At 39.3% G+C, this 14,628-nt stretch overlaps 2 protein-coding genes across 2 annotated transcripts in view; one reads left to right on the forward strand and one right to left on the reverse strand.

The window, feature by feature from the left end:
• SGPP2 (sphingosine-1-phosphate phosphatase 2) overlaps nucleotides 1-3,631 on the forward strand; it is a 92,416-nt gene extending 88,785 nt beyond the window's left edge. Inside the window, exon 6 of the mRNA XM_073625948.1 lies at nucleotides 10-3,631. Within this exon, the coding sequence (XP_073482049.1) occupies nucleotides 10-552 (543 nt within the window). The 3' untranslated portion in view covers nucleotides 553-3,631. The remainder of the gene's footprint in view (nucleotides 1-9) is intronic.
• A 2,733-nt stretch (nucleotides 3,632-6,364) lies between these two features.
• FARSB (phenylalanyl-tRNA synthetase subunit beta) overlaps nucleotides 6,365-14,628 on the reverse strand; it is a 103,148-nt gene continuing 94,884 nt past the window's right edge. The window contains exon 17 of the mRNA XM_073625946.1: nucleotides 6,365-7,329. Coding sequence (XP_073482047.1) covers nucleotides 7,178-7,329 — 152 coding nt within the window. The 3' untranslated portion in view covers nucleotides 6,365-7,177. The remainder of the gene's footprint in view (nucleotides 7,330-14,628) is intronic.

Consider the following 14,628-nt stretch of genomic DNA (forward strand, 5'->3'; position numbering starts at 1 on the left):
TCTTCACAGGATGTTATTTGTGGAGCTTCCATTGCCCTGTTGTTTTTGGCAGTAACATTTCCTATGTGGCATTTAGTTGATCATCAACTTTTGACAAACTTAATTTGTCCAGTCATAGCTGTAACTGCTGGTTTCCTTCTGAGCTACAATTGGCCAAAGCTGGATCACTACAGTACCACCAGGGCAGACACAACTGTCATACTGGGTGTTGGAGCAGGGACCTGTGTGGGTGTCTGGTTAACCAATCAGTTGGGCCTTACTTACATTCCAGCTGGTGATTTTCCACTGACTATCCCACCAATAACATTTAACCTGTTGCTCAAGGTCATACTGAGATTTATTCTTGGTGTTTTCCTTCTGGTTGTCACAAGGTATGTTGCTAAAACACTATCTCTTAAAGCGCTTGGCTCATGGTACAAAGTTTCAATGCATGATCAGCTGGTGAAGCAAAGGCTTGAAATTGAAGTTCCTTATAAATATGTGACATATACATCTATAGGAATTGTAGGAACAGCTATTGTTCCTTGGATATATCACATATTGGACCTGTAACTATGATTTGTCAGAGAATTGACCAGATCTACATCCTAAAAGATGTTAGTCGATGAACATATGATGATATTCAGGAATATTTGCATTCCAGGACTTTACAAGTCATCGTCACACAAAGAAAACCACCAATGTTTTCCTGTAAAATCAATATGTGGAATGAAACCATATCGACCACCAAGATTTATGTATATTTTTCCTGAATTCGGATATCAACATTTCAACATTGAACTTGATTTCACATTGAGAACCAATATCTCATTTGATAAGCAACTTTATGCCAATTTTTGTGGACTATATATTGTACCTGTATATAGTGAATGTTTACAGAATTTGTACTGCACTGATTTTTTTTTTTCCTGGTATACTGTATGTACAGTTTACAGATAAAAATGACGACAATGGGTGTTGTTAAGCAATAGGAGCTTCACCCACAGGTTTGACTGGATTTGCACAAAATAGCATATGTGTGTGTATGTATATATATATATATATATATATTTCAACAGTGAGATAATGTTGTTGGGATTTGATGCATATATATATATATTTCACATTGTGACATGTATATCTGATCCAAAATCATAAGCTGGGGACATTCAACAAGACTAGAGATAGGTCTTATTAAGTGTTTTTGAAAAATATGGTCAATATTATAAACATGTTACTTTAGGGGAAACAAGTATTGAAGAAGCACACATGATGCTTTTGCTGAGCTGTTTCTGAAATTGCTCCCCATCATGCTGATCCATTGGAACATAGAAAGTACTGAAGGCATTAGTTCTATGGCCTAAAATGAGTTTGCCAATTAGGAGTTCTGACTTTACAGATCTTGTTCAATAATTGTATTCTATTATAGCGCAAAAAAACACCAGTAGTCCCAGGGGTGGCAGCAACCAGACTGTAAGAAGAATATTTTCATAGCAGGTATGTTGCAATCTGTAACTGGCCACACATAGTCCTTAGAGTAGCATCTCATTAGATAGAAGGGGGATCTGTAATATAAACTAAAAAGCAGAAGGCGCCACCATCTAAGATTATCAATTTATTAAAAACAAAAAGGTTAAAATGCACTCACAAGAGTAGAAGAAAGCCAGAGCTTGCGTTACAGTGTGGTTACGACTCTTGCTGGTAGACACTGTTAAAGCCCTGTATCCCACTTCAGCTGGATGTCATCTGAACACCACAGCCACTTCATGGTGCCCATTTGCCAGCCTCTCTGCTGCTTTTTTTCTTCTACTTTTGTGAGTGCATTTTAAGGTTTTTGTTTTAATGCTTTTAAAAGATGTATAGTTAGATGGTGTCACCTTTCTGTTTTTTTGTTTGTTGTAGTGCACAGAGACTATCCAATACTCGTGCAATGGCTGCAGCTCTTCTGCCAAATATGTTCTCCCTAATTTTGACACTCTTACCTTGGGACTACTTAATTCTCTTTTTTATCGGTATTGAGTTTGCTTTTGTTTCTTTGTATTCTAGCAAAGGAACATAAGAGGACATCTCTATGAGTTTATTTTGTTTATTAATAAAATGAATAAATATCCACTCACATGTTGTTGAGTAAATAACTGCATATCAAACAGAAACAAAGCCATCATCTGTGGTCCCAGGCAGTATAGAAGTGAATCCGAGCAGTTGACACCAGGAATGGAAACACAGGCACCGGAGCTGAACTGTCAGAGATCCTACAGCGTGGGAACTTATTTGATGACGTCAGATGCTGGGGGCGCAGAAATGCATTTTGGGGCAGTAACACCTCTTTCTTAAGCCTGCCTACCTGCACATCCTCCTCCACTTTACGCAAACATCCGCTGGAGCATCCGCCCTTTCAGCACAACAGAGCATAGTGAAACAGTAGACCAGGACACATGAGACCAAGAACCCATGAGCAGCAGTAAGCACTGGGGATGAGTGGCACATCGCATACAACAAATCTGCTAAATACATTAGAAGAGGCGATCATTTATATATATAGATATACCGTATATATACAGTACAAATTGCATAATGAAATTAATCAAGAATATAAAAACTTGATTTACAATGTGCCTATTAGTGCACGACACAAGGAAATTATGGAAAAGTTCAATTCATAGATGAACAGAGGCAATAAAAGTACATAAATACAAAATTGTGTTAAAAACTATAAAAGTGGAGCAATATGATTGATATGTTTATCTATGAATTTATCTTTTTTAATACATTTTTTGTGTCATGCACTAATATGCACGCCGTACATTGCGTTTTTGTATTCTTGTTTATTCTGATCTATTATGCAATTTGTACTGTATATATCACCTCTTCTAAGGTATTTAACATTTTTTGTATGCTGTGCGCTAACATATCCCCCAATGCTTACAGCTGCTCGTGGGCTCTTGGTTTCATGTGTCCCAGTCTACTATTTCACTATGGGATCTCGGCTCTGTTGTGCTGGAAGGGTGGATGCTCTTGCCAGCCGCTGTTTGCATAAACAAGAGTAGGATGTGCAGGTAAGCTTGAGAAAGAGGCGTTATTACCTCAAAACACATAGCCACGCCCCCAGGGTCAGACATCATCATAGAGGTTCCTACGCTGTCAGATCTGTAACAGTTTGGCTCCAGGGCCTGTGCTGCTTGTGCTTCAATCCCATATTAGCGGCATTGTGGCTACTGCTTTAGATGCACCTCTGTACTGCCTGGGAGCACAGATAATGGCTTTGTTTCTATATGATATGAACTTAATTTTGCAACAACTTGTGAGTGGATGTTTATTCCTTTTATTAATAAACTGCTGCACTTGGAGGTGCTCTTTTGTGTTCCTTGACTTTACAGATCTGCATACTTACTCCTGATCAATGACTCAAACATATGGGAGCCAGAGACCTAGTTAACTAGCATTTTTGGAAGGAGGTCAGCAATGGCAGCCTTCATCTTTATCCCAGTACAGATGTCCTGTAAATAAAATGGTTACTACTTATTCTAACATGTTACTGCACATAAAATGTCTGTATAGTAAATATAGTTTATCTCTTCTGTGGATGTCCTACATAATGTAAATTGTAATCATTTTGTGAAATTGAACTAGGTAAATCTACATAAGAAATTAAGTTTAGTATCTATTTTCACACACAAGTCATTTAAAACTTGTCAATTACTATTGTGGAGCCAGGTAAAATTTGAATTTATGGAACGCTAAGATTTGTGGGTCCTCTACATTTGGGAGTGCACCGGTTCATACCATTACTAATTCTATTCACAGGCACGAGAAAAACAATAACAGTAGTGTGAAGTCAAAATTAGGCATGTGAATGTAAAGTTTAGCAACCAGTCCAATTTCAGTTTTCTATCAGAGTTTCAGTAAAAAATGAAACACATACCATATGTTATACATAAATAGAAATTGGCATTGTCTGTTATAGGTTTAATTATGACTTATTTCATGTTCAGAGGCCCGTATAAAATGTATTTCTTTTTGGAAAAATCAAATTCAGTTGAATACCCATAATGTTTTCCCATCACTGTACATCAGGTTAAAAGCTGCCTAAAAATACTGGAGGAAAACCACTAGAGTCTAATCTGCACATACTTACCAGTCGCAAGTGGTGGTACAGTTATTCTGACAATCTACCATCTGATTTTATCTGTGCTCAAGGAACAAGTGATGTTACTGAGCACGAAATTCCATAATTGAAGATAATGGAAAGTACAAAGTTCTGGGACATTATACGTTTTCATGCAGCCTTATGTCGTGATAAGGTGTGACTGACGCTCCATATGGAACACTTGACCATTATTAAACATTAACACAGATAGATCCACCTACCTGTGAGAAATACAACACTCATGCAAACACATGTTGCATACATTTATGGAGATGTGTCTCATTTATGGTTAGTAAAAAAAAAAAAAAATCTGTTATACACACATTTGTTGTGTCCATTTATTTCATGATATTTCCAAACTATGACCTACATGTCACATCTGGCTCACTCCAAGATTTTATCCAGCCCTCAACTAGGGTCACTGGCTTATCTTCAATGTGTGCCATGGGTTGGGACTCACCATGCTCTCATACACTGGACCATTTTTGAATTCAGGTCAGCAGAGGCTGCCTATATTCTCTGTTCTACCCATCCCCCCCCCCCCCCCGCACACTTGACAGTTTTGAGCACCAGTAGCCCCCCCACCCATTGTACTGGTATTGTCCATGTCGTTTTTTGACCCAGCATTCACAGGAAGAGGGAACTTCATCCATTCAGACCTGCTGTGCCACCTAACTTCTTGCCTGCTGATACAGCCATGCTATAAGAAAAGGGTGGACTCTGATGGGGACACTGATGTCAGGGCGGAGTCTGATGGGGACGCCTGACGTAAGGGTGGACTCTGACGTGAACAGGGACCTCTGATATACAGGACACCAAGTTGTCACTGCTTGCAGCCTGGTTTCTAAGTTGTCATTAACTATTTATATGAAATTCTTCATATACAGCAGGATTCCTCAACAAAGGTTCATCCAGCAATATCTACCTCTCAGATAAGTTCCCAATGACATCACTGATATTTTTAGCTATCTATAAGGGGACAATTCTTCCCAATGGCCATAAGTGTAGGGAACATTCTTCCCACTGACCATCACACTAATAGATCATGAGTTGTAGATATAATAATTTTTAGCAGGGGTTCACTGAGACAAGAAAGTAATTTCAAGGACTCCTGTGTTGAAAACATTGAGAAAGGATAACTGAATAGTTTGGAAACCCTGTTTTAGACCAACAGCACCGCAAGGTAGGCATAGCTCGCAAGGTCCCTTTATACTGCAATTCACTCCCTTCCTCCCAAATGAAAAAAACATAAAGGCGTTACAAAATGTAAGAAAATTGTAAAAAGTATTCACCTTACAGCCAAGCTTTAAGTTTAGTGAATGTCACTAGACCTTTTTCATGTGATTCTGGGAAAGCAGAGGATCCCATATCGCATCAGAATGCGTTTCTGCTCATAAGATTTGAGATGCTGAGCTTTTCTAGCAAAGGAAGTAGTATATTGTTTCAGTTTTCAGTCAATGCTTTACTTAATTGCTTTTATGTAGCTTTTTTTAAGGGGGGGGAGGGGAGAGTTGCAACATAAGTAGATCTTGGAATTTTATGCAAGGTTCACTTTAAAGAGCATCTCCTCCAAAAGTAAAAAGGGTGAAACAAGGTAAGAATCTAATTCCCCAATGATTCTGATCCTCCAATTTAAAGTTCTATACATCAACATTTTCTTTTTCCAATGGTATGGAGCCAGAAAAATTCTGATCCCTAGACAAAGATTGATAAATGTAAAAAAGGACAAAGATGGGATTACCACACCCTGACAAACCTCTTTGGTGGCGTTCTTCAAATGGGAGGCCAATAACGATAATGTAGCCAGAGTTCATTCCAGAATAACAATATTAGAGTCAAAAGGATATGCTTCATGGCTTTTTTTTTATAGCGTAATTCATAAAATGCTGTACTAACATTACAGCATACAGTACAAAGACTTTCATGCTGGTGGCTTTGAATAGAAACCCAAATAGAATGGATAATAGCATGGTAGTTTCAGGTTAGAAACAGAGTCTCGTCTGCTTTTAGACACCAAAAAGCCACCCAGGTTATTCAAAAAAAAGTTGGGTAAAAAAACTTTCTAAATCTAACTGGGTATTGGAAGTGAATATTTTTTAAAAATATTAGTCATTTTGGGTCATGCTGGCCATATACCATCAGTTTATTTATTCTGTAGACCACAAACCTGAATGTCATTTGCAGTAAAGTAGTATGTAACAAACTTTTAGAGCAATAAACAAATGTTCAACACTGGTGTTAGAAATCTTCCAGCATGATAGAAAGTCTTCTTTATTCAAGCACAGAATTGTTTTTACAAGTAGCAATTGGCCTCGATAGAAAATTTACCATTTTGCCGCACAACTGCCCAAAAAACTTCATAAAAAAAGATTGTATTATCTGTAGCTGATAAAAAAAAAAAACCTGGTAACAATTCAGAGAATGGACAAATGACTATGACTAGGATTATATGCAAGGTTGGATGCCAGAGTGGCCACATACCTACAGTATAAAAGTTCCATTCCAGTATAGCTTGTGACAATTGGGCCATATGGGTCACAGTCACTTCTAGTTATTACACACAGATGTTGTTAACTAACTAGTAGCATATTTTTGCCATAGAAAAAGGGACAAGACCCTCACCTGCTTGTGTCACTGAAATCCTAAAAGTACAGATGTGTATGGTGATCTAAAAGAGAAGATGTCCCTCCTCCACTTGTATTTAGTGATATATCTGCATATGAAAACATTATAAAATGCTCTTCCTCACAAATCAGCCCAAAGTAATCTCCTCAGTCTATAGTGCATGACGACAACATGGAATGCCATGTCTAGCTTTTTCTCTTTTCCATATAGTGACTAATGCACACCATAACTAAACCACAGTGGCAAATCATTTTATTCAGCTGAATGAATGAGTTAAATAAAATAATTTCTAAAGTGTGCGCTAGTCAATATTTGGTAGTGTGATGGACTGGGCCCTTCCAAAGCAACTGCTGAAAGCCAATAGATACACTATAGAGGACTGGGGATGAGTCTCTGAATAAAGGACCTTCTGCTGTTGAAATGAGATCACAAGAAAGGCTCCACGTTTATTTCTAGAGCAGAGCAGGGTAGTGTTAGATCGAACTTCGTGATGACATCAGGGTGTAAGACGCCCAGTTTCCCAATGCTCTTGCCATCAGCCAGTATTTCTGCACAGCGTCCAGGAAAGAAAGCTGGATCTGTAAAATACATAAAAACACCATAATGATACAACAGGAGCTATAAAGGCAATCAGGCTACTACATTAAGAGAACACACCAGTAAAATTGGTTCCCTAACTAAACCATTTTAACTGAATAAAATATTTTAAAACATGTATACTGTATATTTCATATTTTAAAAATGTATTCAAAACAACATTTACACATTCAAAAGCACAATTAATATTTTTAATGCCTTTGCACAAAGGCACTTGTTATTTGATAATGTTAAAGGATAACTGTAGTTTCCAAAACCCTCTCTCATATGACCTGCCTCCTTGCTCAAATAATATTCTTAAAAGACAGACTTATGGCTTCTTGGGCTGTTGTAGCCTACCAAAAGTTGAGCAGTATTTCAAGCTGTCAGAGCTGGATACCTGCTTTCTATGGAGCAAACACATCCATCAGCCATAGACAAGAATGAAAGGAAGATACTGTGACTGGTCATGAGGGGAAACACTCTTACATCTCAGGGACAGAATGGCACTAATCCTTATGCACATATTTACTTAAAGTGATATTAAAGTCTTGTTTTTCTCTTTTGCTTAAAAATAACAAACATGGTATACTTACCTGCTCTGTGTAATGGTTTGGCACAGAGCAGTTCAGCGTCTATTCTTCTTGGGTCCCTCACCAGTGTTCCTGGCCCCTCCCTCCTGCCCCCACAGCAAGCAGATTGCTATGGGGGAACCTGAGCTGAGCCACTGCTCTGTGTGTCTATTCAGACACGGAGCTGCTTCTCTCTTCCCATTTCCTGCTACATTCAAGAAAACTATGAAAATCAGTGCGTCTCCCCGTAAGAGGCATCAGCTGGGACCGGCTGATGCCTCTTACAGGCAAACACGTTGGGTGGAGCAAGATTCCTTGACGTATCAGCCGACTGTGTTACTACTGTGATTTTCACAGTTTTTTTTTTAAGTGCTAAAATTTTATAATAAACATACGTTGAAGTACTACACCACATAGCCTCTTCCTTCCATTATCCTAAGTATCTGAGACAGACGCGGAGACAGATGATCCACTTCCATGAGAGATCCTTCATTTAACAGCCTGGTCCCATTGGAGAGGAGCAGTGTTTGGAGGAATCTGGGGAGAGGATTATCCATGTTGGCTGACATTCGCACAAGCCCATTTGATCTCTATAATTTGAGATCCAACTGTTCTGGTAAGCGGCGCTGATCTTGTATAAAAAGAGAAGCGCCGAGTGAACACCTTTTTCACTATTTTGCATCCTTTGGAGCATATGTGAGACTTTAATGGTTATATGGACATTCACTGTTTCTGAATCCTTTGCATTTATAATATTTGTACCTTATTGGATTGCACACTTATATTTTTTTCTAACAAAGGTAAATGTCATCCAATTCTTGCCATCCATTGTTCATTCCATATTTAAAACAGTAGTAAACCTGTAGAAAAAATGCCCCCTGCAGGTTAATGTCATATTGTGCTAGCATGCACTGCATACTAGCACATTATGACAGACTTACTTTTCAAACAGAGCCCTTCAGCAGTGTCTCCCTTCTGGGTTTGTGCACTCAGGCTGCTTGCACGCCTGGGCCATGATGAGGTCACTCCCATGTCGGAGATGTCACCGGCTGCAGCCGCAGTGAACATCTTCTAAACAGCACACATTTAGAAGATATTTACTAATCAGTAAGTCTTTTTAGGAGCTTACCTGTACGAACAAGGTAATGAGTTTACTATCACTTTATTAAAAATCAGACTTTGCTTTTGATTTCAAATACTTAAAGTGTCTGTAAAGGCTAAATGTTTTTTACCCTCATGCATTCTATGCAGGAAGGTAAAAATCCTTCTACGTGCAGCAGCCCCCCAAAGTACTTACCTGAGCCATATCGCGATCCAGCAATGTGCAAGAGAGCCTCAGCTCTTTTGGGACTCTCCCTCCTCATTGGCTGAGACAAACACAGCCAGAGAGGAGAGAAAGAGAGGGGGCAGGGTCGAGTCTCAGCTCTGGGTGTGAATGAACCCATGGCGCGGGAGCGAGCCTGCTTGGGTGTTCCCATTGCCAGCTGCAAGGAGGGCTGATGGGGGATCTGAGAAGAGGAGGATAGGGGCTGCTCTGTGCAAAACAGCTGCACAGAGCAGGTAAGTGAGGTAGTTTGGCCCATACTTCTTGAGGAAACTGCTATAGATTTCTCAGATTTAAAAGAGTGTCATCTCCAGACTACACAATTCAGCTCTGCCCGCAGATGCTTGGTAGAACTCAGATCAGGGCCCACAGAGGGCCACTTCAGAATAGTCCAATGTTTTGTTCCTAGTCATTTTTGGGTGCTCTTAGGGTCATTATCCCTTTGTAAAGCCAATGACCTTTGACTGAGAAGGAGCTTTCTGATACAGAGCAGTGCATTTCTCCACAGAATTCTTGATAGTCTTGACAATTCACTGTGCCTTGCACAGATTCAAGGCAACCAAGTGCCAGATGCAGCAAAGCAGTCCCAAAACATAACCAAGCCTCTTCCATGTTTTACAATGGGTACAATGTTCTTTTCCTTGTAAGCACCATTTATTTTCATCTGCACACAGTTGATGTGACCTGCCATGAAGATCGAATTTCTTCTCATCTGTCCAAAGGGCATCCTCTCAGAAACACTGTGGCTTGTCAATATACATTTTAGAAGTTCCAGTCTAGTGCTTTTCCCTTAGTGGTAGAGCCCTCCTGGGTCTTCTTTCTTTGAGCTCAATGTCACTCAAATAGTGATGCATTGATTTACCTTAACATTGGGGTTCAGCTTGTACCTCTTTGGAAGTTTTCATTGGCTCTTTGTCTAGCATTCACACTATACTTCAGTGCAATCGGAGGTTGATTTTCCTTTTGCAGCCACATCCAGAGAGGTTGATTACTTTTCACCATTTATAAAATAGGGTGATTGACTGATAAGATGATTGAAGATGCATGATACTAATTACAGAAAACAGTTTGTTTGAAATATCATTATGATCAAATTATTTATACTCTTTTCTAGGGCTACCAATAAATCTGACCAGGTTATTGTAGAATATTTTTCTAAAAAATAATGTTTCTCTCTTTTCACACTCTTTGCTTTACTTTATTGCACACCAAAGGCAATTAAACTATACAGTATATGAGACAATTGCTTTTAATGCTGTTACTAATTCATGGGGGATGAAGCATTGTTTTAATGAACTGTAAGGGTACCAACAAGTTTGTCTGCATTTCTATATGGAAACAAATTAATAATTATTATTTTACCACACCGTGCTGTCAATATACAATCAGGCTTAATCAATAAGGCAGTGCAAAGAGAACACAGTTAAATGAAACTTGGTTGTTCACTATGGGTTATTGATTTTGCCGTGACATTGTGTAATTGGACTCCCATACCAAGCAACTATTTCGCTGACTTCTCTGGTATAGTAATACCATAAGGAGGACTAGACTGGGGGAGATGCTTTCCAAGCAGCAATTTGTTTGATTCTCATGGTACTAAACTGCCCAGTATGAAGCCCCGAAATGTTCCTACATCTACAAGGTTCACTCATTAGGGAACAAGAAAAAATAATTGGAAGAATAAAGCGTGGACATGGCATAAGAGTAGCGTGCAGAACAATACATGGAAGACACTGGATCCATGAAATGCTTTGAAAGTTTTCCTACAGCATTTAGAAAGAGGTGTGAAATCAGAGAATGGAGCACACGGCCTCCAAAAGCTGTGAAATGGGCTTAGGACCCTTCTGCAATAAAAGGTTTAGGATAACACTCATTCAGCCCGTGGCACCCTTGCCTTAAGAATCCATACTGATAATTAAGTAATTATGATAATTACTCCAGAAGTGATACAGAGTCCAACTTACAACTGGGGGCTGCTCACTTTCTGCATTACACCTTTTATGGGGGGGAGATGCATGTCTAATGAATATAAAAACAAAAAAAGCAATCTTTAAAAATAATCAAGCCATGTAGTAAAATGCATCTCAGGAAACATTAATAGTAACCAAAAAAAGAAAACTAATCAAACCTTAAAGTGACTCTTTGATTTTGCATGGATGCAGGTTGACTGTAATAACCCCAACTACTTCTCCCTCAAGTCTGCTACAGCTAACATGAGGGATATCACCCTTATTGGGTTCTCTGTTTAAATGATTAAAAGAAACCTGTACTGAGAAAAATATGGAGGCTGTTTTTGCTGACCTCTACTTCAGAGAATGCTAGCTGTCTGGTAGTCATGTTGATCCAGTACTTTCTGTGGCATTGACCTGCATCAAACATACGGATTGGGAGTTTTAACTTCCCTTTCCTTTTTAGTATGCATGCTTGTTCCTGGTCAGGGATTCAGAGAGCACTGGCACCAGAGAACTATCATACTTAGGCAGTTATCAAAGACGCTCCTTATTTCTCTTAGTACAGGTTTCTTTAATGAAGGAGAAAAATGGCACAGACAGCAACACACCTTAGCTTCATGATAAAGACAGAGAAGTAAATAGGAATTAGTGGGTACAGACTTCAGCTCTTATTATGGGTGTTTCTGGGAGATTTAAATGGAAACTATTTTTTTTATACATAGATTCACAGCTGCCATCTAGGTATTTCTAAAAAGAAAAGTAATGGGTCACAAAGGACTCCAACTAACTGGAATCAGTTACACAAAACAAGGCAGGCGATACACAGAGCGAATTTCTTTCCTGCAACCTGATTTCCCCCACCAACACAGAAAGCAGTGGGAAGTCAGTGATTACTGCTAGCGGTTAGACCAGCCGCTAGTGATAATCACGTACAAAATCCGGCGGGCTGGTTGTACCCAAGTTGATCGATCGGTCAACTTGGTACATTTAGCCTTCCCATACATAGTTCAGCAGAACCTGGCCGAGATTAGAACCGTCTATGGTAGGCCTAATAAACTATAATAAACCACTTTACAGTTTTTATAGTGGACAGTATTTGTTCAATACCATCGCTTGGTTTTCTATTATTTGTTTGTTCATTGCTGCTGTGTTTTAATTAATTCCAGGTAGTAGGTGGTCTTGAATACGAGGGATTGTTCTTGAGCTCAGAAGCCTTTCACTATTCCCATAAAGTTATCTCAAGACATCAATGATGCGGATTATCAGTGCTAACTGCTACTTAATCACTCTCTCCTGGGGATACAATAAATATCATATTATTAAATACGTATAGTGGGGAAATTTATTAGTTGATCCCCTGCAGATTTTGTAAGTCTGCCCACTTACAAAATGAAAGGACTATGAATTTGTTTTATAATAGGTGTATTCTAAATGATAGAGACAGAATATCAACCACAAATCCAGAAAAAACACAGGATACAAATGTTATAAATCGAGTTGCAGTTCAGTGAGTAAAATAAGTATTTGATCCCCTACCAACCAACAATAACTGTGGCTCCCACTGACTGGCTACAGTATATGCTCATGTGATACACATATTAGTCTTGTCAACTTAAGAAGGAGCTCCTAATGACAACTCGTTATGGGTATAAAAAGACACCTGTCCACAGAATCTCTTTCTTCCATTCAAACCTCACCATCATGGGCAAGACCAGAGAGCTGTCAAAGGACATCAGGGACAAGATTGTAGATCTGCACAAGGCTGGAATGGGCTACAAGAAAATCAGCAAGAAGCTTGGTGAGAAGGAGAAAACTGTTGGAGCATTATTCACAAATGGAAGAAAAACAAAATAACCATCACGCAGCTCAATGCAAGATTTTGCCTCATGAGATAAGGGCGATCATGAGAAAAGTGAGGGATCAGCCCAGAACTACATGGGAGGAGCTTGGGAATGGTCTCAAGGCAGTAGGGACCACAGTCACCAAACAAACCATTGGTAACACAATACGCCGCCATGGATTGAAATCCTGCAGTGCCAGCAAGGTCCCCCTTCTCAAGTACACACATGTACAGGCCCATCTGAATTATGCCACTGAACATCTATATAATTTAGAGAAGGATAGGGAGAAAGTGCTGTGGTCAGATGAGACCATAATTGAGCTCTTTGGCATTAAGTTCAACTTGCCATCTTTGGAGGAAGAAAAATGCTGACTATGACCCCAAGAACACTATCCCTACAGTCAAGCACAGAGGTAGAAACATTAGGCTTTGGGGCGGTTTCTCTGCTAAAGGTATAGACCGACTTTGCCACATTGAGGGGCCAATGGATGGGGCCATGTATTGTAAAATCTTGGATAAGAACCTTCTTCCCTCAGCCAGAACACTGAAGATGGGTCATGGATGGGTCTTCCAGCATTACAATGACCCAAAAAATACCACCAAGGCAACAAAGGACTGCCTCAAGAAGAAGCACATTAAGGTCATGGAGTGGCCTAGCCAGTCCCCAGATCCTAATCCTAAAGAAAATGTATGGAGAGAGCTGAAACTTCGAGTTGCCAAGCAACAGCCAAGAAACCTTAAGGATTTAGAGAAGATCTGTAAAGAAGAGTGGACCAAAATACCTCCTGAGATGTGTGCATGTGTGTTAACTAACTACAAGACACGTCTTACCTCTGTGGTTGCCAACAAGGGTTTCTCCACCAAGTACTAAGTCGTGTTTTGCTTGGGGATCAAATACTTATTTTACTCGCTCAACTTCAACTCAATTTATAACATTTATCATGTGTTGTTTCTGGATTTTTGGTTGATATTCTGTCTCTATCATTTAAAATACACACGATAAAAATTATAGACCCTTAATTTCTTTGTACAGTAAGTGGGCAAACTTACAAAATCTGCAGGGGATCAAATAATTATTTTTCCCACTGTATCAGACAGGCATATGTACAAAATTATGAAGGCTAAACTTGTCCTTTATCTTATGATTCAGCTTTGGATAGCCTCTTCCAAAATTAACATATTGGTCATTAATATATGTTTAGAGAACCTGAACCTCAGAGCTTTGATATACACTCCCCTGTATAATTAATTCCTCAAAACGCTGAGAATTTCTACATGGTGGGAGCTGACAGATGTGCCTGTGAACTGAGCATGAACAGATGTGAACTTCAGCCACCATGACACTACAGGAGGATAGACGCTCATTCCCCTAAAGCCATAGATGTCACTTTATTTTCTAGAGTCCACTGGCTTGTGAATAATCACATAATTACAGCTTCTACAGACGGGCCTATGACTTCTGTACTTAGATAGACAGGCCCATCTATACATGCAATACTGCCTGGAACATACTGCAGCCTTTACTGCCATGTCACGAACCACAGAAAGGGTTAAGAGCTTAGGGCCCAAGTGTCATTTGTATCGACTAATCTTTATCACATTTTATGGACAAT

Source organism: Aquarana catesbeiana, linkage group LG04 (assembly GCF_042186555.1).
Source record: "Aquarana catesbeiana isolate 2022-GZ linkage group LG04, ASM4218655v1, whole genome shotgun sequence".
Taxonomy (NCBI): Eukaryota; Metazoa; Chordata; class Amphibia; order Anura; family Ranidae; genus Aquarana; species Aquarana catesbeiana.